The 27,723-nt window shown below is 57.1% G+C and overlaps 1 protein-coding gene across 5 annotated transcripts; it reads left to right on the plus strand.

Annotated features, from left to right (window-relative positions):
• Positions 1-214: 214 nt before the first annotated feature.
• RUNDC3A (RUN domain containing 3A) lies at positions 215-26,161 on the plus strand. 5 transcript variants are annotated; one of them, XM_065577410.1, is made up of 11 exons: positions 215-2,042; positions 12,160-12,275; positions 12,701-12,834; positions 13,245-13,330; positions 14,038-14,127; positions 19,091-19,171; positions 20,915-21,080; positions 21,553-21,710; positions 22,091-22,219; positions 24,048-24,154; positions 24,960-26,161. In XM_065577410.1, the coding sequence occupies exons 3-11, from the start codon at positions 12,805-12,807 to the stop codon at positions 25,100-25,102; spliced, it is 990 nt and encodes a 329-aa protein (XP_065433482.1). In that variant the 5' UTR covers positions 215-2,042; positions 12,160-12,275; positions 12,701-12,804; the 3' UTR covers positions 25,103-26,161. The 5 variants fall into 5 exon arrangements, with proteins under 5 accessions (XP_065433482.1, XP_065433484.1, XP_005302016.1 ...); XM_065577412.1 differs by lacking the exon at positions 215-2,042 and adding an exon at positions 5,055-5,216; XM_005301959.5 differs by lacking the exon at positions 215-2,042 and adding an exon at positions 5,223-6,066.
• Positions 26,162-27,723: the final 1,562 nt, after the last annotated feature.

Below are 27,723 nucleotides of genomic sequence, written 5' to 3' on the forward strand. Positions count from 1 at the left end.
CAAAGGCTAAAAAGCAGCTCTCTGCTTTCTGTGCAGCCCCTTGCGGGAGCCGAGTTCCAGGGACACCACAACCCCTCGTTCTATCTCTTACAGACAGGAGAACAAGCCAGGGTTGATACGGCGCCTTTCTGGCAGCTTGGCAGGGGAGAGGTGGGTGGAATGTGGGTGAGCTCTGTGCATGCGCTGCCTGGGTGTGGGGGACTGGGTGGGTGTGGCAGGGCTGTGCACGCACGCCGTGCCTTTGTGCGGGTGGGAGATTGTGAGCTAGTGTGTGGGCACACCTCTGGGGACCAGCCCACGCACGTCAGGCTCCGGGGACCCGTGACTCGTTAGTGTGAGTGACCTGGTGTGAGGGTGCGCGTCGGGGGCATCCACGTGGGGGTGTGAGTGTGGGGTGAACGAATGGGGCTGAGTGAACAGACCTCCCTGGAGCTCTGTAAGTGACCGAGGGCCACCCCTCTCTGACTCAGGGGCCCCCAGCGCCAGCTTCCCCTTTGCACGGGCTCAGTCCTCACCGGGTACAGATGCTTTCAAAGTAAAATATGCAACTAAAGATGGGGGGGTCCAGCCCACCTGAACCCCCTGAATTCAAGGAAGCCCCAGTGCACCCCGATGTCACTGAGCTTATCGCCAGCCCCCTGCAACTGCAGTTCTCTCGCGCCCCCTCAAAGTGGGTTTTATTGCACAGCGCTAGGCATAAGCAGACTAAGCCACTGCTTAGGGCCCGGAGCAGCTCCAGGGGGCCCCCATTTGTTTTTGTAGTATGTGTTGTATGTGGGGCAGACCCCCCCCCAAATATTCCTGCTTAGGGCCCCCAATGGACTAGCACCGCCTCTGCGTCAGCGACTGGCTGTCACCTGTGTGAGCCACCTCTCCACCCTGGCTTGAGTCTGAGGAGGAGAGCATGGGGTGTATGGCTCCCAGCTGGAAGGGCAGAGCTCAGGAAACAGAGAGGAGCAGAGATCGGACACGGAGGGACAGCGGCAGGAGAACCCCCGTGCCCCGAAACTGTACATGAAACAGGAAACAGCCTGGAGCCATTTCAAAGCCCTGAGTGTTACAACCCACACCACAGTGCAGAGGAATAGGGTCTGGCTCATTCACATGGGTCTTTGGGACCCAGCTGCTTTCTTTCCATTCGATCAAAGGGTGGGAGAGACGACCTGCCCACAAAGGGTTAAGTCAGTGCAGACACCCGATCGGGCATCGCCAATGTCGCCCTGGCCCATTTGGCCCCAGAGGTTATCAATACACCATGTCAGCATGATCAGCCGGCTGGTCGAAGGCGCAGTGAATCCACAGCCTGGCCCTGCTCAGCCGCCATGTCCCTCCCAACAGCGAGCGTGAGACAGGAGCCCACAGCAGGTGGGCCTTGTCCACCCTTGGCTTTGTCATATGGCTCCCCAGCCAGGACAGGCCCAGACGGCACAGTGGGAAAAGCCCCGGCTGTTGTCAGAGGCTTGTCTTCACTAGAGCACGGATACCACGGGTGTGTCCGCGTGGGCATGCGACGGCCGGGATAGTCGCAGCAAATGCCCCACGGAGACAAGGCACCAGACACGCAGCGGGAGGGGTGGTCTGTCTGCAGGATCCACCCCTGCCTAGGGATGTTTGCCCCAGTGTAAATACATCTCTGTGGGACAGTGGGTCCTGCCACAGGCTGGCTGGCCCTTTAAGGGGAGATGATTCAGCCCCACCTGTAGCAGATACTTCCCTTGCCTGGGCAGGTAGAGAAAATAGGCCATGTGACTCAATCAGGCCTCTGGGATAAATAAGAGAGAGAGGGCAGGGCTGGGTCCTGAGAGAAGCTTGCTGAAAAGAGGAAGGCTCCTGTAGGATTGTCTATGTCCCCCATAAGCCCAGAGAGCAGGAGTCCGTTGAAGTGGGCTGGGAGGTTTGCTCCTAGGTGCAGTGTAAACACACCCTACAAGACTAGGACAGCAGCAGATTGGGTTTGCCTGTTGACCTCTCTGAGCCAAAGAGAAGGTGGCCCTGGGGCAAGGCAAGACTCCAGGGAGGCCAGAGGACAGACTGACCCACAGGTAAGAGGGATTGGGTAGACAGGCTGTTATTTTGAGTTCCCTTTTGGATGTGGTTACTCTAGAAGGTGTGGCCTTCTAGTTCAGGACTCTGGTGGGGGGCCAAGCTGCAAGTCTCCGTAGCTGAGGAAGGGTGGTGGAGAAAAGACAAGGCTGGGCTGGTGGTTAGGGCATTAGTCTAGGCTGTCTAAGACCTGGGTTCAAATCCCTGTTCTGCCAGAGACTCCCTACGTAACCCTGGGTGGATCCCTTGGTTTTAGCAAGGGAGGAGGTGAGACTGGATGATTAAAAATAGTCCTGACTGGCTTTCAATCTATGAAGCAGGCTGAGAAGTGGAAATGGAGACCGGGCTTCTATAGAGTCTCCCTTGGCCACAAAGGGATTCCCTGGAGCTAGCCGCCCTCTCGCAGATACAGATGTTTGTGCTGATGTAAACTACTGGGGTGAGCTTAAATGATCAGCTGGATCTGTGACGGCTGCCCAATGAATTCAGGGAAGTTCTATGGCCTGCGTGATGCCGAGACCAGACTGCAGGCTCCCGGTGGTCCCTTCTGGCTCTGTAACCTCTGAACTTCCATGAGTTGTGTTTTGGGGGGTTTCTTAAAGCCCCCAAGTCCTGAGTCATGTTGTTTACATGAGAATCTCAGCCATCACGTCTTTTCTTTACGAAATAAGATTCTAGCCCCCTACCCCTCCCCAGCTATGGAGAAAAGCTTGAAAAATGAGACTCCAAAAGCTTCCAACGCCCGGCTGTGAAAAAATCTGACCTTGCTCATCACTTAAAATCTCATGACTTTAAGCTGATCTTGTGCTTTCTGAAGGGCTGACTCCTGACTTGTTTTGAACGCTTCGGGGGGGTGATGCCGGGTGTCTGCAGCAGAGACTTGCATGCAAGTCACAAGCCCGCTGCTACTTTATCTAGGTGGGAGAGAAAGACAGAGGGAAGGGGCAGGAGAGAGGATGTCGGTGCTCCAGCCCTCTCCGTTTGGCAGCTCAGAGGGGCACCGGGGAGGGGGTTGTGTGTACATGCACTCGATGCCCATCTGACTGTTTCACTGCTGGGCTTGGAGGCTGCATCAGGAAATCGAGGGGGAACAGAAACCAGCCTGCAGTGTGGGAGAAATGGTGACTGAGCCGTGGGGAGGTGTGTGTGTGTGTGTGTGTGTGTGTGTGTGTGTGTGTCTCTCTCTTTCACATGAAATGGATGCAGAGGAAGAGACCGATCTGGTCACACAGGACATGTGCATTCCAAGACCTGCTCCTGTACTCGTGCCATGGGAGGGGAGCCCTGTGCTCGCAAGGTCGGGGGAATGACTGGGGAGGTGGCAGGTGGCACTGGGCAATGTGCAGCCTGCCCTAGAGGAAGGGGGGCCCATGTTACCACAGGGGAAAGTGCTCTGGCAAATCAAGGTTGTTTCTGGGCTTTCTAAAAATGCAATTCTCTCCCCCACCCCTCCCCTGGGGGGGGATATGCTTCGGTAATGCTAACCACTAGACACACTTCCTTCCCAGAGACGGGTATAGAACCCAGGAGGCCTGACCCTGCCTCTAACCACTAGGCCTCACTCTCTGTAGTCTCTCCAGACCCCATTCCATGGCAGGTGTAAAACAGCTGCCAGGCCCTTCTGGAGCCCTGGGTTTAAAATGACCGGCATCTGCATCCAGTCCCTGATGGCCAAGCTAAACCAAGGGCTGCCACTGGATAGCTTCATTGGATGAGCCTGGCTGGTGGCCAGGCCAGGCTGTGAGACTTGCTGGGTGGGGGGGCTGACTGCCTTCTGCTGCAGAGACCGACCGACAGACAGAGCTGTGTGATTAGCTTTATCTGTGGGGAGAGCCCAGGGATCCGAGGTTATCTCCGCGCTACCAACCGCCCCACTCCCTCCGTGTCACCAGGGACTCTGCCAGGCCTTTAAAAAGGACGGGGAGACCTGGCAAGTGCTTCTAGGGAGGGGAACACTCCGTTAACCCTTGCTGTGCCGTGCTGCCCTCCCACACCCAGCCGGGATCATCCCTTCAAAGCCTTGAGCCAGCAAAGCCCTTAAGCACCTGCCTACATCCCATTGACTAAGGCCCTTGTTCAGCACCTCACTAGCAAGAGGCACATGGGCTCCTCTTGTGGTGCCTAGAAACTAGGTTTGAATTTGGGAGGGGGGGGGTGAAGAATCCTCTGCCCACCGTTGCGCTCTCTGCAATGTGTTCTCAGCACCCTGTCGAGCACCAAGGGGCTTTGGAGCGTTGATCTCTACCTAGGGGACTACTGGCTGCTCTGAAAGCAGAGCACCGCCCAAATTCTAATGCGCCGATCCTCCCGACGTCCCCATGACGTAGGGAGAGCAGCGCTGCTGTCCCCGTGTTCTGGATGGGGAAACTGAGGCACAAAGATTAAGACTTGCACAAGGTGTTGCAGGAAGAATCAGTAGCAGAACCCCCCCCCAAGTGTCTCCCCAAAAAACCCATAAAGAGACACACCCATTTGATTTCTCTTTGGCGAATGGCAGCCACTAGCCCTCTGCCTGGCCCACCCTTGCTCCCACCGGGCAAACCTCCCTGGGAGTCAAGTGGCACCGGAATCAGGCCCATCACACACGATGTGCTGTGCCCACTCTGAGCAGCAAGGGGCAGAAGCTTCTAAGTTGCTGTTAGTCACCTTATTCTTTGTATATCGTTCACAGGCCCTGGCTGAGATCAGCGCTCCAGCGTGCTAGGTGCAGTACGTACACACGGTGCAAGACCCTGCTCTGAAGAGTTTCCAAAGAGACCTGGAGAAGGAGTATTAAGAGGGACAGTCTTTTTTGTTCCATTTGTACAGCGCCTAGCGCAATGGGGCCTGATCCAGGACTGGGGCTCCTCGGGGCTAGAATACTTCAGAACTGTCTCTATTTCACAGATGGGGAAGGGGCTGTCCCAGGGAGCTTGGCATGGAACCCAGGCCCTGTGGGTGCCAGGGTAGTGCTGAACGGCAGTTCATTTTCTCTTGCTCTGAAAAGCTTTGGTGACGTAATCAAAGCTTGGGAACTGGAGCCTGCGTCCTATCCATCCTGTGAGTGAGGAACCCTTGGGCGTAATCCACGCGTTCTCTGCGGTGCGGAGGGTGAAGGAAACGGAGGGTGAGCGAGTGGAGGCCATTTCCGGCGGCTGCAGCTTCATCTCCAGCTCAGCCGTCCCGGTGTTGGGGTGAGCTTAAATGATCAGATCCTGCTCTCCATGCCACACATACCCCCAGGGCGCTCTGGTTCATGTTGTCTGACTTAAATTGTGCCCGGAATCCTCCTTCAGCCACGTGCGCGTCAAAAAACGGGACTTGCCCCCTGCGGAATTTGGATTCCTTAGTCATTCCCTCCACGGTCCACAGCTCCAGAATCTCGACCCCTTATTCAAACCCCCTTGGAGTCGAGACCTGAGCCTGCTGGCTCCTGAATGAAGCGCTCAGGCCTTTGGCCTGGCCCTGAGCTGGGAGAACAGACAGATGGGCTCCATTTACCTACCTCCCACTGCCCCCATTCATGAATTAAAACTCTTCTTGGGCAACAAGAGACACATTCTCCTTCCTTTGACACACACCCACCGGAGAGGGGCTCCTGCTCCCCTGAAAGTCTGGGCTGGGGGGGGCTGATGGACCCTGGAGACTGCCCCTGCCTCTCCCCAGCACTGCCTGGGGGCTGGCCCTTCCTACAAGCGCGTCATGGGAAGGGGGCTGGCCTCCCTACAGGGGGAGGGCTGCTTTGAGCATCAGCACCAGGGAGAGCTCCCTTTCCTTGGGTTTTCTGCTTCACGCCATCAGCTGGGGGTGGAGCGGATTGTCGGGAGGAGGTGGGGGAAGAGGGGGAAATATTCCCCGGCCAGCAGGGGTGGGTGCAGGGGGGGGGCATCGCGGTGGTGATCTGGGGGCAGAGGAGGGGGGTCGGCTGGAGGATTGGATGGAAGCGAGCTGTATCCAGTCTGCCATGGCTCTCGGGCTCTCCTCCAAGAAAGCCTCTTCCAGGAACATCGCCGTGGAGAGGAAGAATCTCATCACGGTCTGCAGGTGGGGGGGCTGCTGGAGGGGAGGGACATGGGGACCCCCCTGGGCAGCTTCAGGTGCGGGGGGGGGGAAGGGGGAGAGGGAATGATGGGGGATGAGAGGGGGCTTGGGGTGGGGGTGGGATCATCCCAGGTGCAGCTTGGAAGCAGAAATATGCTCCCTGGGTGACTGGTTTTTTTTTTGGGGGGGGGTAAAAAAAAAGTGGCGAGAAGGGAGGGGCCAAGGAGGATGCAGACGACTGGCAGGAAGGGGGGCGATGAGGCTGGCTGGGGACTGTCCCTGTGGGACCAGCGCTGGGCCATCACATTAAGCATCACTGTGTTACTGAGCAGTATTCCGGGGGGGGGGGTGTTGCAATGGGGGGGGGCTGCAGCTGGGGGGGGGGGAGGTGAGGGGGAGCTACCAGGCTGTGCAGTGCTGTGTATTAAGCGATTAACTCCTAGGCACTGGGGGGTGGGGCTGATGATTGATGATTTACTAATTATGGGGGGAGGGGATGAACAAGGGAGACAACACCATGGAGGTTGGGGGAGGGTGGGGGCACTTGCTGTTCTGTACCCCCACCCCCCCACCCCAATGGCTGGGTTGGGTGAAGCCGGGACCCAGGCTGGCCAGGTGTGGGCTCCAGGAAGTGACGTCATGGCAGGCCTGGATCAGGCATGTGGGGGAGGGGAGGGGGTTGTCATAGCAACACCCTTTCTGGAGCAAGGACTCTGGGCTGAGGGGGCAGTGCCACCCCCCCAACCCCAGCGGGCGGTTTGGGGGGTGGCAGGTGTCCCTGCCCTGCAGCCCTTGCTCTGCCCGCTATTCCCTGGGCATGAAAGAAATATCTGCGTGGGAAAGAGGGAGGGATGTGGCCTGCTAATGGGCCGCACCCTGGGCTCTGCCTCTGCCCCCCCCCCCCCGCCCCTGGCCTGTGCTGGGCTATGGGCTGGCCTCTGTCCCCCCCCCACCCCCCCAAGCTGGGCCCTGGGCTATGATCTGGTCTGTAATGGGTCCCAATTTGGCTTCAGGGTGAAGTGACCCGCCTCTATCCCCGAAAGGGGAGGGGGGGACAATTTTCTCCACTCAGAGCCCCCTGAAAGCGCCTCCTGCCCAATGCATGGTGCCGGGTGACCCCAAAGACCTTCATTCACATCCATCACCATCCCCGACACCACACACACACACACACACACACACACACACACACACACACACACACTCTCTCTCATCCTGCTGCCGGAGCTCACAGCTGGCGCTCCGGGTCAGCAGCCGGTCAGGCCTGGAGAGCAGGATGGTCCCTGCTGGCCTTACCACGGGCCCTGCACTGGAAACGGCGATCCCCTCCAAGGCCGTTCCCGAGGCCAGGCCCCCCTTGTCTCCCGCGGGAGCGCTGGGCCTGCAGTTATTCCTCCAGCATCGTGGGGGCTGGTCCCTGGGGGAGAGATGGGGCCCAAAAGACAATGTGGGGCCCAACTGCACCGTCTCACACCGGACCCCTGGACCTGGTAAAGGGGACAGGAAAAGCTTTGAAGCAGTCAGGGTCCCACTGATTCAAGCACTTATTTTGTGTGTGCCTGCCCTGAAGAAGGGATGGCTTTGTGAGCAGCAAGGGGGGGGGGATTTTTCTCCCCCCGGCCCCAGCAGTGCGGCTGGTATCTGGTCTTGTCGGCTTTTTCCAGGAGCAGAACCACCCAGCCCTTCTCTGGGAGTCTGTGGGGGCAGTTTCACTGTCCGCGGGCTGAGAAAGGAACCCAGCTCTCCCAAGTTAGTCCCCTCCCAACGGGACCATCTTTCTTGCTCCCTCCCTGCCAACCCCACCGCCTTTTCAAGCTGGGCCTCACACTTGACTGGCAGCTGCTTTTGACAGGGGCAGTTGCTGGTTGTTAATAACGGGAACGGCACAACTGCTGGACTGAGAAACGTCTTGCCTGGGGAACGCTGCGATCACTAACGAACAGAGTACCAGGATGGATGAGCCTGAATTCCAATCCAGGCTCTGGCCCTGCTGGGGGACCTTGACCTTGGCCTTGCCTCTGTTTACTCATCTGTAAAATGGGGATAATAAAACCTCTGTCTCCCAGGGCTACAAAACTCAGCACGTGGGTCCAGGTGCAATAGGAGGCATGAGGGTTAAAGTCCAGCAGGGTTGATCCTTGCGGTTTGATGGATTTCCCAGGTAGTTGCCTCTTTGCAAAACGTGTATGTCTGGTGGTAGAATTTGTCTGAAGTTATCTGATGGCTGCTGAAGAGGAGAGGGGAGTGTCAGCCTAGTTCCTATTGAGCAGGGGACCATGGCCAAGACACAGCCACTACATTGGCTTTTAATGGATTCTCATGTGGGCCATGGGTTGGATGGGTCACCAGGCTGAGCCATGCCTTCTTACTGGGGTTCCTTTGCGGTCACGGGGTGGCCTATGCTGTACCCGACCCGGGATCAATAGAGGAGGGCACTCCCCAGAGCGATCAGTCTGGCATTGAATTAACTGACAGCAGAAAGGAGAGAGAGACGCCATCTGGCTCCCACAAGGCTCAGGAATAGGTTCTTGCTCTGGGATGCTAAAGAGGTTGTGTTTGAGATCTGCTTGGATTGGTTCTGAGTGCACAGAGAGGCTACCAAGCAAACATCGATAGAGTCTGTAAGAAATGGCGTCGCTCGTTGAAGAGACCAGGAGCCCTTACAATGGATGTGATAGTAATATCACTGTGGTCCAGTGAATGGGATACTGGCCTGCTAGGAGCCAGGACTGGTGTCTCTTCCCAGCTCTGCTACTGTCTGTTGTGTGACCTTGGGCAAGTCACTCCCACCCTGTGCCTATAAAATCCCACCCTGGGGCCAGGGAATGGACTGTCTTTTACCAACCCCATGCACTGGGATTCTGATGAGGGTCTCCCGTGTGCGTGTGTGTATACATGCTACCGTTGAATGTTTGAGTTCAATAGCACAGGACCAGGCCAGGGCCTCCAGGCTGCCACTCTTAACCTTTGCCCAGGGTGAAAATTGGCCCCTTATTCTGGTTCCGCTTTCTGCCTCGGCGAGCAATGATAATACCTTGCCTCTCAGTCCATGACACCCCGTTGAGAGGGGCCTTGTCCAAGACCTTTTGAAAGCCTACATCAATTAGGGGCAACCAGTTCTCCTCTCTCCACTGCTTTATCAACACAGTCAAAGGATTCTAAGATGACTCAGACCCACTTTGCTTTTGCACAAACGGTGGTGGTGAGATCCTGCCAAGCACTGCCCTCGACTCGTGCAGACTGTCCCATTGACATCAAGGGGGCTACTCGCATGCTAGAAATTAAGTGCTTTCTTAAGTACTTTGCTGGGTCAGGGCCTAAATCACTCATCCTGCAACTAGATCCATGAAGCTGCCTCTGGGGCACCCCACTGACACCAACAGGGCCCATGTGGGCGCAGGTGTCTAAATTACTCCATTCCCTGGGAGGAAATAGCAGGATGTTCTCTGCAGGGCTGTGCGCTCCCGCAGCTCTGATGTGTAATTACAGGCTACCGCTACCAGTCACTTAACGTTGCATCCAGCTCCTTGGAGAAGTGGCACTAATGTCAGTTTCTCTCTCTAACTGTGAGCACCATTTTCCCCCTTTCCTTCCCCCCACCATGAGCACTAGAGAAATGGGTTTGATCAGTTCAGGCAAGGGCTCCTTGCGGGGCTGGTGTCACAAAGGATGCCCTGATTCAGCAACGCAAGCGGCTGCCTCCAGCAGCGTGGCCAAGCAGACCGAGATGAAAAGCTCCATTGTCCAATCCTGTTAGTGTCTTTATTCCCCCCTGATGTATTCTAGCTCCGGTGAAAGGCGGCCTGATGTCCTCAGGCTGGAGTGGGGGCGGGAGAGACAGGAGGGGGATCTTGTGGGGTGGGAAAGCCCAGCCCCCATGTGAGATCAGGATGACGCTAAGCAGCACCTTGAGGAAAAGCACAAGACCATGAGATGGGTTGAGTGGACTGGGCTAAGGAGAGCTGGGTTCAGGTCCCAACTCTGCCACAGACTTCCTGGGTGACCTTGGGGGAGTCACTCCATCTCTCGGTGCCTCGGTTTCTCCATCTGTAAAATGGGGATTAAAAATACTCCCCTTTTCTGCCTTCTGTCGGGCTAGTTAGTCTGTGAGCTCATTAGGGCAGGGCCTGTCTCTCAGTTTAGGTCTATACAGCACCTAGCACAACATGGCCCTGATCTCCCCTGGAGCCTCCAGGTGCAACTATAATCTAAATAATCATTTTCCATAGGAAAGTGTGTGTGTGGTCACTTATTTGAATTTTACAAACTACAGATTTCCAGTAGGTAAAATGGCCTAGTTTAACATGGTGCATGATTAGCCTTTGGAACTCACTGCTACAGGATATCATCTAGGTCAGTGACTTAGTAAGATGGGCTTTTAAATGGGTAAGAGTTGCATTGGCAGGATAGTAGCTAACATAGTAATGGCACCATGTACAGCCCTTAGACAGCACATGAGAGTCTAAAGCACGAAATAAGCCTCAAGCTCCTTAGCAGGTGGGTCACTTTTATCTGCAAATGGGGAAACCGAGGCACAGAGCGAGGCAGCGACTGGCCTAGGTTCATACAGGGGCAGAACAGAGACTAGAACCCAGCCCCCTAGTCTCCCCACCAAAGCATGTTTTCCCAGAGCTGGAAACAGAACCTAAATCGTTTGACTTCGAGTCTCCGGCTCCGATCATTAGACCATGCTCCCTTCCAAAGCCCTAGCTAGACCCTCGGAGTCCCAAGTTCTAGTCCCCTGCTCTATTTCCCCACCGGCCTCCCTCCCACGCTGTGTCTGTGTCCGTCTCTCCCTTGCAATATCCCTTTGATTCAGTGCCTGACACCGGTCTAGCAAAAGCCCTTTGCAGGGTTTGACATGTCAGTGATGCCATCTGAAACCAGGAACAACAACTTCCTGCCCTGCTCCTCCGCGCCCCCCAGAGGACTCGGGCGGGATTCCACTCGCTCTGTGCTGAAAAACAGGGCCCTAAGCAGGCCTGAGGACAGCTGGGTGCGTAGGTGTCTGAAGAGCTGTCTGGAAACGGCAGATGCCTCAGTGCAGCGAGAAGAGGCAAACCGCGTGGTGGGGAAGGAGAGAGCGCTCCTGCTGGCAGCCCACTGGCCTCCACTTGTAAGAGTGGGCTGACAGTATGACCCGTAATAATCATAGATGTGAGTGGAAAGCAAATGTCTTGGATGCAGGACTCCTGGGTTCTAGTCTGGGCCCTGAAGGGGAGCATGACGTAGTGATGGGGAGAGGGGTGCAGCACTCCCAAGTTCCCTTCTTCACCCTCACTGATGTCCCCCGTTCCGTGCCTCAGTTTCCCTATCTGTTAAATGGGCCTCTTTAATTGGAGGCCTAATTCATTAGTGACTAAAGCACTTTGCTGAGTGAGCCGGAGCTGGAGACGGGCATGGGCTTCTCATATCTGTCCACAGGAGAGCATGCTGCCTCTGTCCACGTGCAGATGCTGTGTAACGGCTTCCCCCGCCAGGGAATTGCACCACAGATCATGAAATCGTATCCTGGCCACAATGGAGACGCAAGGAGGAGGGTGTGTGGAGCTGGTATTCCCCTGATGGAGATGGTGAATCCGCGTTCTGCAGGGCTCCGTCGTGCCAGGAGCTGTACATGCACATAGTGAGAGCGAGGCCCACCCTCAAAGCGCTTTCAGGCTAAATAGACAAGGCCAAGGGGGAAGCAATAGTAGCTCCTAGTTCTTATCACATTTTTCATCAATAGAGCTCCAAGTGCTTTACAAAGGAGGTCAGTATCATTACCCCCATTTCACAGATGGGAACACTGAGGCCCGGGGAACAACTTGCCCAAGCTCACCCAACAGCCCTGGGATTGAACCCAGCCCCCACGCCCCCCAGTGGGGTGTTTTATCCACTAGGTCACACTGCCTCACCCAACCCAAGGTCATACAACAGGCTCAGTGGCAAAACTAGGAATAGCCCCCAGCTCTCCTGAGTCCCAGGGCAGTGCTGGAGAGCTGCTTCTCCTTACTACCTTTCAGAGATTCTCCCCGAGGGACCCCACAGGAAACTCTTGTCTGCCTCTCCTGCATACCTGTCCGTGATCTATATATAGATTTTTCTCTCCGGTAGATTTTCCGTGAAGACCCTGCTGGAGAAATACACCACGGAGCCCATTGACGATTCGTCGGAGGAGTTCATCAACTTCGCTGCCATTCTAGAACAGATCTTGAGCCACCGCTTCAAAGGTAACGGTGTGCGTGCTCGCATGGACTGGTTGGGCTCCCCGCGGGGCGTTCGGTTGCGTGTGTGTGTCTGGGCATGCATCGTGTTTACACACTTCTGCAATGGGAGACCTGCCTGTGGACACACCTACCGTAAGCACAAGTGTGAACATGTCCGCTTCCGTGCGTGAGTGTTTGTGCACATCTGTTGCATGCACGTGTGTGCAACTGTTGGACGCATATTTGTGTGCAATTGTCTGCATCCAGGTGGGCAGATGTCTACTCCTATTGACTGTGTGTGTGTGTGTGTGTAACTGTTGTGTGCATGCATCTGCTACGGAGGATGTCTGGAGCCTCCAGCATTGGCCAATGTTTAAGGCAGGCTGGCCCCCTGGACGGCAGGGACCTCTCCTGGTCGCAGCCCAGCCGTCTCCTCTTCTCTGTCCCAGGTCCCGTCAGTTGGTTCAGCTCCGATGGGCAGCGTGGCTTCTGGGATTACATCCGCCTGGCCTGCAGCAAGGTCCCCAACAACTGCGTCAGCAGCATTGAGAACATGGAGAACATCAGCACGTCTAGGGCCAAGGTCAGGCAGGGCCCCAGGCGGCTGCTCCCCCGCTGTCTAAGCCAACAAGCTGGGCGGGTCCCGTCAGGGAAGGGGAAAGCAGCAGACACATGGGAAGGGCAGAGAGCCCATCTCAGTGGGTCTAGCAGGGTCGCTGGGCCAAAGGGCCCCTGCCACTCCTAGGCAACCTGGAAAGGGACACCAGCTAATGGGGCAACCCCTGTGCCCATCCTTCCCAGAAGGGTGTCTGCTGAATTTGAAGGGGGCGGTCACAAGACGCTAGCTAGTGCCCAGAGACTACGGTGATGGGCACCCTGTGTTGGATGGATGGATGGGTGTCAGTGGGAATGGATAGACTAGGTGGGTGGATGGATGGATGTTGACACTAGAGGCAGGTCCTCCTAACCGCCCAGTGCCTGGATCTGTCGCAGGGCCGGGCCTGGATCCGCGTGGCGCTGATGGAGAAACGCATGTCGGAATACATCACCACGGCCCTGAGGGACACCAGAACCACCAGGTGAGCGGCTTCCGCACACAGCAACGCGCCGTCCTGCTGGCGGGGTGCAGACAGGCCGTTTCTCTCACAGCCGGGGCGAGACCGAGGGAGCCCAGCGTTTGCCCGTCTTGGGGCTGTGTTGGTAGGAAGAGCCTACGGGCCCCATCCACAGAAGACTGTAGCAGGATGGGCTTCCCGTGGAGGCTACAAATCCCCACCATACATTGCTGCCCCTTGGTCGGAGCAGTAGGGTTGCTGTGTGGCTCACGTTCCCAGCCCCTGGGGCAAAGGAGGACCCCATCCCTACTCCTCCTTGCCCCTCACTGGCTCGGTCCACTCGCCTCCTGAATGGGAGCGCGGGAGCCCGCGAAAATGCTCGGGTGAGATGCAGGCACCTCGCCCTGTGCCTCAGACGCATGCAGCACAGGGCTCCCCAGGGGCGCGGCGTGGTAAGAACAGCACCTTTCGCATTTACGATGGATTTCACGAGCCAGCGCAGGGGCATGGTCATGTGAGTGTGATCTCTGGGCTTCGTATCGCAGCGCTTGGCTGGGTCTCCAGGGCAAGGCTGCGTGAGTGTGAATGGACGGATGCCAGGGAGACCCCATGGAGCTCGTAGCAGTGGGCAGGCTTGTCTGTGTGGTAAGGCTGTGTGGGAGCATGTGTGGTGTGGCTGGCTATTCTGCAGTCCCCTCCGCAGGGATAACGGTGTCTGTCCTTCCCCGCAGAAGGTTTTACGACGACGGGGCTATCATGCTGCGAGAAGAGTCCACTGTGCTCACCGGGATGCTGATTGGCCTCAGCGCCATTGACTTCAGGTAGGAGGAGCCTGAGAACAGTTCCTCTTGAAGTGGGGGTATGATGGAGGGCTATAAAATCATGACTGGTGTGGAGACAGTGAATAGGGAAGTGTTATTGACCCCGTCACGCAACACAAGAACAAGGGGTCACCAATGAAATGAATAGGCAGCAGGTTATAAAACAAACCTAAGGAAGTACTTCTTCACACAACACACAGTCAACCTGTGGAACTCCTCGCCAGGGGATGGTGTGAAGGCCAAAAGTATAACTGGGTTCAAATAGAATTCGCCAGCAATAGACCTATCCTCCATGAGCTTATTAGCCAAGATGGTCAGGGGCACAATCTCATGCTCTGGGTGTCCCTTAACCTCCAACTGCCAGAAGTTGGGATTGGACAACAGGGGATGGATCACTCAATTGGCTGCTCTGTTCATTCCCTCTAAAGCATCTGGCACCAGCCACTGTCAGATGACAAGATACTGGGCTACATGGACCAAGACTCAGCGTAGCCGTTCTTACATTGAATCAAAATCTCAGAGGTATTTTTAAAGCACCCATTACAAAATACCTAGAGCAGTGCTGAATGACCACCGTAGAAAACCCAGAGGGAGACAGACCGACCAACAGGGACAATGCACATTTCTCATAGCGAGATCCAAGCACTCTGTGCTCATAACCAACCGGGGCTCCTCTGTCAGGACTAAAGAATCACACATATACACACACTTTCTATAAACACTGAACAAGGGACTTCATTAGAATTCCAAAAAACAATCAGCCCAAAACCTACATTCAAAGAACGTTATTAAGGTGGCAAAGAAGTTAGGAAATGCCAGAATTAAGATTGCCTGTTTAACCTTCGTTCACCCCTTTGTGTGTACGTATTATGGTCGTCTTTAATGATGTGATCTCACGCTATTTTTCCCACAGGACCCCTGGCTCATTCAGTGAGCACCAATCAGCTATTTTGTTTTCTCCTCACCAGTCAATGGGTGACATCCACGTACTACATCCTATTCAAATCCTGCTCGGAAGACAGCATTATTCATTTCCTCCTGGGTGTTTTGCCACTGACTCATCCGAGCGCTTCACGAGTGTGATCCTCACAACACCCAGGTGGGATGAAGGGTGTTGTTTTCCCCGTTTTACAGATGAGGAACTGCGTCACACAAATTTTTCGAATCATTTTGGGTGCCCACTTTGAGACACCTACGATGTGATTCTTTTCGGAGTATTTGGCATTAGATAGCACTTTACATGTTCAAAGCGCAGGTCCCACTGCCTTCCGTTGCAGCTGATAATGTTCAGCCCTTCTGTAAATCAAGCCCCAGGGTTCTGAGTCAGGCCCCCACAAAAACACGAGGATCTCGTAATTAGTGAAAAGCTGGGTTTAAGCACCTCACTCAGCATCACACCAGGGACAGGGCAGAGGAAGGCACAGAATCTATTTCTCCAGAGCAACATTCACCTGCCTTTAACCAGACCATCTATTCCCTTCCTGCAATCTCCTGCCTCCTTCACTACCCACCTTCCAACTTCTACAGCCAGTGAGGGAGGGCCCCTACACACCACAGCCTCCTTTGCTGCAAAACTCTGGTTCAACCCCAGAGCAGGCCCCATGCACTGGAAGAAACAGCGTGATCATCTAATTAAAGACTGCAGCATCATTCATGTGCCCAAGTGGGCTGAAGGAAGGTTGCACAGGGAACCTGAATTCTGGCATTGCCTAATATTTGAGTGCTTGACTTTGTAACTTTAATAATGGTGCTCCCCGGTGGGGAGAGAGAAACCGGGAGTGGAAGTTGGCGTGGGGGGCAAAGACTGGGACTGGGAGCCAGAGGAGGGAAACTGGGACTGCTTGGGAAAGCGACTGGGAACCAGTGGGGAAGAGGGAAGGAGGTGAGGTGGGGAGACAGATCTGACACCCCCGTGGGTCATCAGCAAGTGGGAACCTTTAGATCCACTGCACAGATCTCTGCAACTTGAGTTAACAGCGTAGCTGACAGCAATAGTAGGTTGTCATCCTCTCTGTGGAGCCGCACTATAGTGAAATGGGATAATTTCCCAGTGGGTTTCACAGATATTTGCTGACAACAGAGGAATGGTGGGACTCAGGGATCTTGGGTTCCACTCCAGGCCCTGGAGGGCAGTGTGCTCTAATGGGCAAAGACTCTTCTGCCTGTCCTCCCACCGATTCCCCCCCAAGCATGACCCCGTCCTCTCCAACATGGCCCTGTCTGCCTGTTCCCCACCCCAGCTCCTTCTCTCTGTCCCATTCTCCTCCCCGAGCCAGTCTGTCTCCACTCCTCAGGCTTTCCATCCCAGTCCCAGTCTTCCTGCCTAGCACGTCCTAGTCTCACCCCTCCAGGTTCCTCATCCCAGTCCCAGTCTCTCCCGCACTCCCAGTACCTGTCTCCTCGCCCAGCCATTCCCAGTTTCCTCCCCCGGTTCCTCGTCTGCTGTGTGTTTGCCCAGCCAGTCCTAATTCCCTCCCACCCAGCACATCTGATCTCTCTCTCTCTCCCTCCTCCTCCGCCCCCCCGCCTCCAGTCACCGCCACCCTCCCCCACATTCCCAGTCCCCACTGGCTCCCAACCTTCCTCCCTGAGCTCCTTGTCTAATCTGTGTCCTGCCCTTCACCCCTCAGCTCCTTGGCCTAGTCTCTGCCCAACCAGTCCCAGTTCTCCCCCTTCATCTCAGATCCTTGTCAGATCTGTCTCCCCCACCTCACCTCCTTCCCTCTGCCCCACTGGTTCCCAGTCTCTTTCCCAAACAGTCCCAGTCTCCCTCCTCTGGCTCCCAGTCTTTGCCCCCCCCCTCCAACTTCCATTCCCGGTTTCTCTCTCCTCCCCCACAACCAACTTGCCATCCCAGCCAGGTGCCTTGTCCCCAAGTTCCTTGTCCCAATCCACCCCACTCATCCCTGCCCTGCAGGTCTGGTTCTTGTTCCCCAACATGCTCCTCAGGGTCTCTGAGAGGCTCCCTGCTCTCAGTTCAGAGATTCCAAGGCCAGAAAGGACCATCTCATCTGACCCCCCGTATAACACAAGCTTCCCCCAAATAATCCCTAGAGCATAGGCATGGCTTGGACCCACAGCTGCAATGGCGAGGAAAGTCCTGCGGCCCTGCCTGGCCCGGGGCTGGAGTATGCCCAGCGCGGATGGAATCTCTGTGGAATCTGTCCGCCGCATGCGTGAACTGCACTTCGTCAAAGGTTTATCACTCGGCTTTTCCCCAAAGCGGCAAAAGGTGCATCCCTGACACCTGGGCCCATGGCCCGGCCACATTTCATGTCCCTGCACCAAAGTACGGGGTGGCAAGAGCTTTTCAAAGAGGACACCAGGATTTTTTGACATGGGCAAAACCAACATATTTTCTCCTGGCCTCATTCTTGGAAACGGCTGAACTGGTCTGGCTCGACCCTTCCAGCCCCACTCCTGCCCGGCTTCCTGCTCCGGACTAAGGACACGGGATGTGCGTCCTCAGACCTACACTGTCTCCTATTGCACACCCTGCTAGGGAATGTTGGTACTGGAGCAGCAGGGATCTCCCCCCACAGCCAGTGCTCCTGCACCCCCCATAGCGCCCCCTGCTGGGAGAGGCTGCGAATGGAACAGCAGGGATCTCCCCCCACAGCCAGTGCTCCTGCCCCACCCCTACAGCGCCCCCTGCTGGGAGAGGCTGGTACTGCAGTAACTGGGAGCTTCCCCCCTCATTCAGTGTTTTTGCACCGTCCTCTACAGTGGGGGAGGTTTGGGAAGGTTGCACAGAGGCCTGTTGGTGCCAATGGGCAAAAGCTCTCTGTTGTTCTCTGCAAGCAGTTCCTGTCTCAGACCTGACACACTCACTACACCTAATACACCACTTTCATGGTATTTATCCAAGAAGGGTAGCGTGTGAGGTCTCCACTGAAAACTTGTGACTTGCCAAGACTCATAATCATTGTGAGTTGTGTGTACGGGTGCCACCCTTAAGGAATGATATAGCTACATTGAAAACTATGCCTTCTGGGCTTGGAGTAGGAGTTAGTCATCGGGGAATCCTATGTGTCAGTGACGGCCCATGCAAGTAGGAGGGGGTTGTCACCCATCCCTGGTCAGCCGGAGACATAATGCAAGGTTCAGTTGTCTACCCTTGCCTAGAGCAATCAATGGAAAACCACCAAAGACAACTGCAAACAATCCAGACCCCCACGGAAGTAAAAGGAAATATTAGAGCGGACAGGGGATCACAGTGCCTGTCAGTAAAGACAAAAGGCTGGTTTGGTGTTTCACAGGGTGGACAAAGACCCTCTGCATCCATTCACTGAGGAGACCTCTTCTTGAGCGGAGTGTTTCACAAAAGATTGGATCGTGGGACCTGGGAAGCCAGCCAGCTCTGCGACAGACTGAACTTTGGGACCGGGGGATAGGAACCTATTGTATTAACTAGGAAAGGGAGCGATTCGGAAGTGTAGGCCCTAGTGCACGTTCTGTGATTTGTTATGTATTGTAACCATTTGTTTCTTTTTCCCACTCTTGTTCCCTGGTGGAACCTCTATTCTTTCTTAAATAAATCTTCTTTGGTTTTATGATACGTGCTGCGTGACATACAGGAGCAGTGATCTAAGGTTAAGCTGGGGTACACCGTTCCCTTGGGGGCAGATCTGGGATTTCTGTGAGTAACCAGGGGCTGGGTGTCCCAGGAACGCTTCAAGAGGATTCGGGGGCTGGAGTGCACTTCTTGTGAACGTGCCAGGCAAAGACAGGGCTGGGATACACCAGAGGAGAGGGCTTGAGTGGCTGACCGGCTGGTGGTATTAGGCAGCTGATGCCCAGGCGTCAGGGAAAAAGGCGACTCTCAGTCCTGGGTACCCCAAGAACGGTGTCAGGGTAGAGTTAGATCCACAGGAAAATGCTTCCAGCTCTGACCCCAGGAGCTCTGGGGCAGTGTTGATCGATCGGTTTTGCCAGAACTCCTTTTTCTCATTGTGTCTTTCAGTTTCTGCTTGAAAGGGGAAGTAATGGACGGGAAAACCCCTGTGGTCATTGACTACACCCCGTATCTGAAGTTTACACAGAGGTAACAGCTACTGTATCATCTAACCAATGAACCAGCCACTGTCAGTGTGGGGGGCCCAGCTCCCATTAGTGGCACCGCCAGACCCCAACCAGGGTCAGGGCCCCAGGGTGCTGCACAGACGCCTGGTAAGAGGCAGTCCCTGCCCCAAGGAGCTTACAATCAAACAGACAAGCGGTGGGAGGGAAAAGTGGAGGCCCAGTGCGTGGAAGTGACTTGCCCACAGCAGATCTGGGAAGGGAACCCAGGTCTCCTGAGTCTCAGATGATGGTGGTAGGCACTGGACCATGCTGTCTCTCATGGGAGGCTGGTCAGCTGGGCGCTAAGTCCTGACGCCTGTAGTTATCACAGCCGAAACCCCCCGCCAGGAGGGTCTGCAATTGCGTAACTGCATCATGCAACTAAGAACCCCCAGACTTGTATTTCCAAGCCGATACCTACCCTGTCACTAAGGATTCTGGGTAATGTAGTCCCGTTTCCTGCACGAAGCACCACAAACGCTCTCGCTAGGGGGCCATGAGAAGACACTGCCCGTTGCTACGGTGCCGTCACATACATCTACCCAGCACCTAGGAGAGGCAGGTCAGTGAGTATTGCAAACTGAGAGGAGGTGCAGAGAAATAGTCCCAAGGGGTCAAGAGCAAGAACAGTTGGATTTCAGCTTGGATAAACGAGAGCTGGCACGTCCCGGGGGGAAATGATCTAAGGCTGACGTTCAGTGGCCAGGAGAACCATGGGAAAGAGCGATGCAGAGAGAGCACTAGGGGGCGACAGAGAGCAAAGGGCAAATTAGGAGACTCAAAGCACTGTGACAGCCAATACGCTCTTTGGGACAGGGACTTTCTCTGTGTTTGTACAGCACCTGACACAAGGGGCCCCGTCACGGCTGGTCCTTAGGCACAATGTTGTTTCGGGGTGTCTCAAGGCAGGAAGGCGATAGTCCCTTGCTGGTGCGACGTTGCTGGGCACATAGATCTGAGCACTCCATAAGCTAAAGCCACGGCAGGGATTAGACGGGCCAGAGGGAGTGATTTAGGGGCAAGGCTGAACTACTGGGTTTACATTTCTGTCTCTCCAGAGCTCCCAGAGTGCTTCACACGGCAGCACCTCTGGGGTGAGGGAACCCGCCCACCACTCAGCACAGGCCTGGGGGAGGAAGGAAGCAAAAATGCCACCAGGGACAATGGGGAAAACGATTAGGAAAAAGCGCCACGAGATCTTTCCCGAGTGGACAGGGCTGTATGGCCATTCTGGACAGCTCCCCATGCCGCACAGTGAAGGGAGCTCAGTCCAGGATGGCAAAGTGCCAGGCTCTGACCCTGTTACCGTGATTCCATGTCCTGCGCTAAACTGCCCAGAAGAGACACATCTGGGCTAGAACCAGGGGTCCGGATTTTTGGCTCCAAACCCCAGATCTGATCCGCTTGCCACAGCGGAGAGCTCTTACTGGTTGGCAACAGTGTTATGTTCTTTAGCGTCTCCTTGGGCCCCTCCAACACTTTCACTCACTCTCCAGTCCTTGCTGATTAAGTTGCCAAGCCGCCCATTCGGGCAATTCTCCTGCTGCCCAGGGGAGGAAATCAGCCCAGACAACAATGACTCGGAGCTGTGCTGTTCTCTGGGTTTCGTGTCCCCCTCCACTCGCTGAGCCTCACTCCTGCTCCCAGGACACCCCTGACCCTCCCCGCCAAATCGGGGCAGACAGGGTGCTGTCTTCTCCCGCTGAGCCCCTGGTTCTCTGGGCAGCTACGATTACCTGAGCGACGAGGAGGACCGGAGGAGCGTGGAGAGCAGCACGAGCGAGGAGAGCTCCCCCGAGCACCCCTACCAGCTGCTGGTCACCGACGAGGACAGCTGGTACAACAAGTGGCGAAAGATGGAGCAGAAGTTCCGCATCGTGTATGCGCAGAAGGTACCCGGGCATCTGGCAGTGAGGGGTGCGGATTGGGGGTGGGGGTGTTTGGTTTTGAGCCTCCCTCCTAGATATGTGGGGCTGGAAGGGACCTCGGGAGGTCATCTCGTCCAGCCCCCGGTGCTGAAGCAGAGACAAGTAACCCCGGGGGAGCCCTGCTGTTACCTACACCGCAGCTCCTAGACCCAGCAGCACCAGTGACCCTGACCGCCCCCCGCACCCACCTGCTCCCTCCCCATCAGAATGGTGCTCACGCTTCCCTTCCGTGCATGCCGCTGGGGGGTACGGCCCCCATCCTGCTGCCTGGGGTGGAAGCTGCTGCTCCACCGGGGTGGTCCTGGCATGCCTCCTCTATCTGTCCCTGCCTCCAGATCCCTCCCCTGGCAGAGCTGGCCTGGGCACAGTGTGCCACGCCCGCAGTGAGCATCCCCAGGCCCTGCCCCGCCAGGCCTGATTCCTGCCTGTGCCTCAGGGGTACCTGGAGGAGCTGGTGCGTCTCCGGGAATCCCAGCTGAAGGACCTGGAGGCGGAGAACAAGCGCCTACAGATGAGGCTGGAGGAGGTGAAGGTGCAGAACCAGCTGGAGAAGAGGGAGCTGGAGGGCGTCATCCTGGAACTGCAGGAGCAGCTGTGAGTCCATCAAAAAAAACCCTGCCCCATGCTGGGAGGGGCGCTCTCCTCCCCTCCCCCCAAGCTCCCTCTGCCCCACACGGGGAGGGGCTCTCTCAACCCCGCATCGCTCCTCCTGGCCCATGGGGGGAGGGGCTCTCTCCTCCCCTTCCTCCCCCCAAGCTCCCTCTGCCCCACGCAGGCAGGGGCTCTCTCCTTTCCTCCCCCCATCAGTTCCCTCTGCCCCAGAGTTCCCACCGCGCCCTCCATGCCACGTTGTATGTGGCTGCTAGCCCTGCTGGGAGGCGAGTAGGGCTCTGTTGTGTTCCTGGCCCTGTCTCTCGGGGCAGGCCCTGGCCCGCTGCGCATCACAGCCTCCCCTCCTCCTCCTCTGCCTCCAGGACGGGCCTGATCCCCTGTGAGAACACCCAGCTCTCCAAGGAGATGGCCACGCCGCTGGTGAACCAGTGGCCGTCGCTGGGGACCCTCAATGGGAACGAAAGCGGGTCAGACGCCAAGCTGTACAGGAGGTGAATCCCCAGGGAGGAGACCCCGAGGAGCCGGGGTCCCGGGTGGGGGGCAGCGTGCAGGGCAGCAAGAGGAGACGCTCGGGGAGGCAGGGTCCCTATGAACCTCCCACCTTCAGATGCTGCTCTGAGCCGTCTGCCAAGGCTGCATGGGTGTGCAGGGTTCCCGAGAAGGGGCGGGGTGTGTGTGTGTGTGTCCATGCGGGGGAGAGGGGGGAATAGCTCACCATGCAGAGCAGTGAAGAGGAGGGAGGAATCAGACATTCTCTGAAACCAGTCACAGCTCCAGTGCTGGGATCTGGTCTCCTTTTCGGAAGAACCTTCAGGCTGGTTCGGGTTTTATCCGACTCCAATACCCTGAAGCTTGTGTAAACCCCTGCTTCCCTGGGAAGGAATAGGGGAGTTGAGTGGTGGGTGTAGCCCAGAGCCAGCAACCCCATCTCCTGCCAGCAGAGGAGAGAAGTGGCTTCCCAAACCAGGGGCCTGGCTGGTTTCTTCCAACATCCTTCCCAGCCCGGGGGTAACTCAGGGGCTGGTCTAGTCATCCATGGATGGAGTCCAAGGGGCCTGGGGCCTGACAAGAGCCTCCAAGGCTGTTAGGCCAGATGGAACCATTATGACTATTTAGCCCGACCTCCTGCAGGACACGAGAACCTCGCCCTGTGAGTGGTCATCAAGCCCATATCTGGTGGCTGAGCTAGAACAGAGCTTTTAGAAAGATTTCCAGGTTTGATTTAATGACTTCAAGCAATGGAGAATCCAACAGGTCCCCTGATGAGTTGTTCTAGTGGTTAATTAACCCCTTAAAAATGTGTGTCACAGAGAGAGAGAGAGGAGTCTAGATGGTTAGACAGAGAGGAGCCTAGATGGATGGAAGGATGGATGGTCAGACAGAGGAAGGGAGGAGCCTAGACGGATGGAAGGACGGATGGTCAGACAGAGGGAGGGAGAAGCCTAGACGGATGGAAGGACGGATGGTCAGACAGAGGGAGGGAGGAGCCTAGACGGATGGAAGGATGGATGGTCAGACAGAGGGAGGGAGGAGCCTAGATGGATGGAAGGATGGACAGACAGAGGGAGGGAGGAGCCTAGACGGATGGAAGGATGGATGGTCAGACAGAGGGAGGGAGAAGCCTGGATGGATGGAAGGATGGATGGTCAGACAGAGGGAGGGAGAAGCCTAGATGGATGGAAGGATGGAGGGTCAGACAGAGGGAGGGAGAAGCCTAGACGGATGGAAGGATGGAGGGTCAGACAGAGGGAGGGAGGAGCCTAGACGGATGGAAGGTCAGACAGAGGGAGGGAGAAGCCTAGATGGATGGAAGGATGGAGGGTCAGACAGAGGGAGGGAGGAGCCTAGACAGAGGTGTGGTTGGATGAACAGATGTGGGGTGAACAGGGTAAGATACCCAGCTCGGGATGTCTCCCTTCCAGCACTCCCCATCCTCCCCACCCCGGCGGTGTGTTGCCTTTGCCTCTGGCAGGCTGCGAGCTGTTTGCTGGGAGCAGTGGGGTTGGGAGATTGATAATCTCACCCTCTGGACAGATGTGCTTCCGCTCCTAGTTAATAGAGACTGGGCAATAGGGCCCAGCTGCACTACGGTGACTTACCCCCTGTGGCCGGAGGGACTCCAGAGGCTCCTAGCCCACCCGGCTCCCCAGTGCACAGGGCTGCAGGAGAATTTGCAGCGCGCGGTGGGAACTGAAAGGCCCTCTGACGCGGTCACCAGCAGCAGCAGGAACTCCTGCGGGGGGGATGCGCCGGCGGCAGGGTTTTGAATGCTGCTCCGGCTCCTCCGGGCCGGGAGTAACAGGGCGCTGTCTCTCGCAGGCACAGCTTCATGAGCACGGATCAGCTGTCGGCGGAGAACAGCCTGAGCTCGGATTCCCAGAGGCTGGGGGAGGGCAAGCAAGAAGGAGAGCCCTGGGGGCCATTGGGTAAGCCCACGGGCCCGGGGAGCGGGTCGGTGGGTGGAAAGGCAAGCCGCCTTTGGGAGGGCTGGGAGGCAGAAGTTATCTATTAGTAGACTCCTGGGGTTGGAGGAAGACCCTAGCACCTGTCTGCAAGAGAGTACGGCTGGGGAGGGGCTGGTACGAGAGGCCTGGGAATTTAGAGGTGAACCTGGAAGTGGAACCCAGGCATCCTGCCTCCCAGCTCCTTGCTCTAACCCCCAGCCTGCATTCTGCGGTGATCAGCCCCAACGGAGCTGGACCAATTTAGACGGGAAACACGGCATACGTTTGGGGTAATTATCCATTGGAACAACTTACCGAGGGGGGTGGTGGATTCTCCATCCCGGGTGATACTTAAATCCAGACTGGATGTGGTTCTAAACCCTCTGCTCTCGGAATTCCTTGGGAGGAGATCTCCGGCCTGCGTCACGCAGCTCGGACAAGGTGATCGCAATGGTCCCTTCTGGCCTTGGACTCTAAGAATCTGGCTTGGGGCAGTTCCTGTAGGATGTAGAGGTTAGAGCCAGGGGAACGGGGAGCCAGGCCTTGGGGGAGGGCTCCCTGGCTTTCAGAGGGAGTGGGGTCTAGAAAGCAGGAGACTGGTATGGGAATAGGGGCTCCTGGGTCCTAGTCCTGGCTCCGCTACTGACTTCCAGTGGGACTTTGGACAAGTCACTTAGCACCTTGTCCCCTCTCCACCAGGAAAAGCGCACGGGGATTTTTGAACGGCCTGGGTTGGGCAGGGTCCCTGCTCTGACCTGCCCTCTTTCAATTCCCCTCTGCCCTCCAGGGAAGGACCCCACCCCGTCCATGCTGGGGCTCTGCGGCTCCCTGGCCTCCCTCCCTAGCTGCAGGTCCCTGGCCAGCCTGAAATCTAACGAGTGCCTGGTGAGTGACAGCAACGAAGCCAGCCCCGCCCACAGCCCCAGTTGAGACGCTGTGCGGCGCCACTCGTCCTGGGATCGGCGGTTCCCACCGGGGAGCCAAGAGGCGAACCAAGGAGCCGCCACCATCTCGAACCAACGGGACCAATGCGACAGGCAAATGGACCTTACTGAACTTCTTGAGGGTCTGGGGCAGCCAGCCCCACCCCTGACTGATTGGCTGCATCCTTACAGACGTGGGCCCCATTCCTCCCGAGGGACGCTTAACCGAGTACTTCATATCTTACGCTCGTACGGAGCCGGAAGGGTCCCGACGTGCTTTGTGAAATGTGCCGCATAGAGCGGGGCACTGCACCTGACTGCAGAAAAGCAGCCACCTCTGGGGTGGACCGAGGCAGCCGTTTAACCGCCGTGCTGCACAGCAGCTGAAGGACAGGGCGTGAAGAAGGATCCTGCACCTGACTGAAATTGCAAAAAGGAGGGAGGAGTTGGGGGGGGACCAGGACATAAATCCTGCATCCGGAGCTTTCGCTTGGCTGGAAAGGGTGAAGAGTGGAGGCGGGGTGGGGCACTGTCACATGACCATGGCCTCCCCTTGGGGCACGCCCTTGACAGTGTCCCACCCTGTTTATCACTGCTGTGGAACGAGCTGGTTGGGGCCGAGATGCCTCCTCCCATCAGGACACTGTATGGCCCCCTAGGCACATGAGAAGCCGAAGGGGGATTGTGGGGCTTCCCTCAGCCCTGCACCACAGTCTTGGACTCTTGTGCCCTTCTGCCAGGGGCCGGATGCTTTGAAAAGTGGCTTTGCAGCCCAAGGGGCTGTCTGCCCCGTGGAGGCGAGACCCCCAAACCGCTCCCTCCTCCGGTTTTGCGTGCCCCGTCATGCCTAGCAACTATCCCCGCCTCGGTGGGTGGAGGGGATTCCGTCTCCTCCACCACCCATGTCCTGCTGCTGCCCTGCGTGTCTCGCTCCCCAGCGCCCCCATCCGGGGCATGTTGGGCACCCTCTGACGGGGAGAAGAGCCCCAGCGCCCCCCTGGCATTTTCTAGCCCCGGCTGGGGGCAGGCCCTGTCGAAGCAAACAGACAATAAATGCAGATATGAACTGGGTCTGATTTGGAGTGAGGGGGGCTAGGACGGGGGGGTCAGTGCATTGTCGGGGCCCCTCAGTGCCTGCTCTGCAGACACACGCGTCTCTTACAACCCCAGATAGACACGTTCTTTAGCTCAAGCTAAGAGCCTGGGCCTGGAGCTCTGCAGGGCCTGGTTCAATCGCTGGGCTCTTGGCCAGCTGGCGGTCATCGCAGATAGAGCTAAACGCCCACACAAAATGCCCTGGCACCATGAGCCCGGGCCCGCCGGGGCGCCTGCAGCTGATGGAAACTGGCTCCCTAACGAGGGAGTTGCGGGGGGACGTTACGGTGAGAATTTGAGTCATGACCTGGTGCCCCAGGGGTCATGGAGGTAGGCGCATGCACCCACCTGCCGAGCCTGGCGCAAGGGTGCCCAGCTCCTCCGCCACTAGGCACCGTGCCCCTCTCCATCACAGCCAAGCCATTCAGATGCAGCCCCTGATTTTAGGAGCCCCGCGCAAGGTGCCTTGCGGCCTGATTTTCAGAGAGCGCTGAGCCCCCGTGCAGCTGCTCGCAAAGGCCGGTAGTCGATGGGAGCTAGCGGTGCTGAGCGCCAGTGCACCCCAGGCTCCTTGTGACTTCTCCCGTTGGGCCCTTGCAGGCAGCAGCCATTTGGGGGTCGTGTTGTAGCACCCTGCGGAGGTACAGGTGCAGCTGCCCTCAGACCTATCCCTAGAGCTACACCTCTGGGCTCCACACTGAAAGACCTCAGCCAGCCCTGGCTCTGCACCGACGCCGGCTGCAAACAGCGCTGGGCCTGCTACGGGCACGTCTGAGCGAGGTGCCCATGCTGCCGCTGGAGCAAAGGGGGAGGCCTGCGGGCCCGGGCACTGGTCACGTCAGTGCTTGAAGGCAAGGAGCTGAGGCGCTCTCCGTGGCAGGTCAGGGGCTTCACCAACCAGCGTCCCTCTCTGGGGTTTTCTCTGATCCACCCCAGCCTTATGGAGGGGACGCTCCTGCCTGGGGGCCCATGGCATTCCTGCAAGGGGGGTTTTGGCTTGTCTGTCTCCTAGCGCAGCTGGGGGCACTAAAGGAGGCGTTTCGGCGGAGGATGCTCTGGGAGGCAGCTGGGGTGAGGGAATTGCCAGCTGGTGGCTCTGCGAGGCTCAGGCGCAGTGTACCGGTGAGGGGGGGAGGAGAGGCGAGGGACAACCCTGGGGCAGCAGCCGTCACCCCCCTTCGTTAGCCAGGGCCCAGGAGGGAGCTGCTGAGAGGAAGGGGTTTGCAGAGAGCCAGGATTCCTCTTGTTGTGTGCAGGTGCTCATATTCCTGCAGGCTGGCAGGGGGGAGCCCCTCGCATTACTCTAACCTCAGGCAGGAAGTAATGGAGGTGGGGGTCTGTGTAGATACAGCAGAGCGGCAGGGCAGGACTCCAGTGACCAGGCACCGCAGGGATAACCATGGGGCAAGCTAGGGGCTTCCCTGCTCCACCTTCCCCAGTGCCAGCTGACCGGGGGGGGGGGGGGGGGGAAGCAGCTGAAAAGGAGCCATGCTGCATCTGCAACTGAGCAGGGGACACAACAGGAAAACACCA

Source organism: Chrysemys picta, chromosome 24, assembly GCF_011386835.1.
Source record: "Chrysemys picta bellii isolate R12L10 chromosome 24, ASM1138683v2, whole genome shotgun sequence".
In the NCBI taxonomy this organism is placed as follows: domain Eukaryota; kingdom Metazoa; phylum Chordata; order Testudines; family Emydidae; genus Chrysemys; species Chrysemys picta.

Excerpts from the sequence above, each read along its gene's own strand:
- RUNDC3A (XM_005301959.5), top strand. The coding sequence starts at position 5,960 with ATGGAAGCGAGCTGTATCCAGTCTGCCATGGCTCTCGGGCTCTCCTCC. Across the intron at positions 14,128-19,090 it reads CTCAGCGCCATTGACTTCAG|TTTCTGCTTGAAAGGGGAAG; the intron begins GTAGGAGGAGCC and ends TGTGTCTTTCAG. Across the intron at positions 24,155-24,959 it reads AGAGCCCTGGGGGCCATTGG|GGAAGGACCCCACCCCGTCC; the intron begins GTAAGCCCACGG and ends TCTGCCCTCCAG.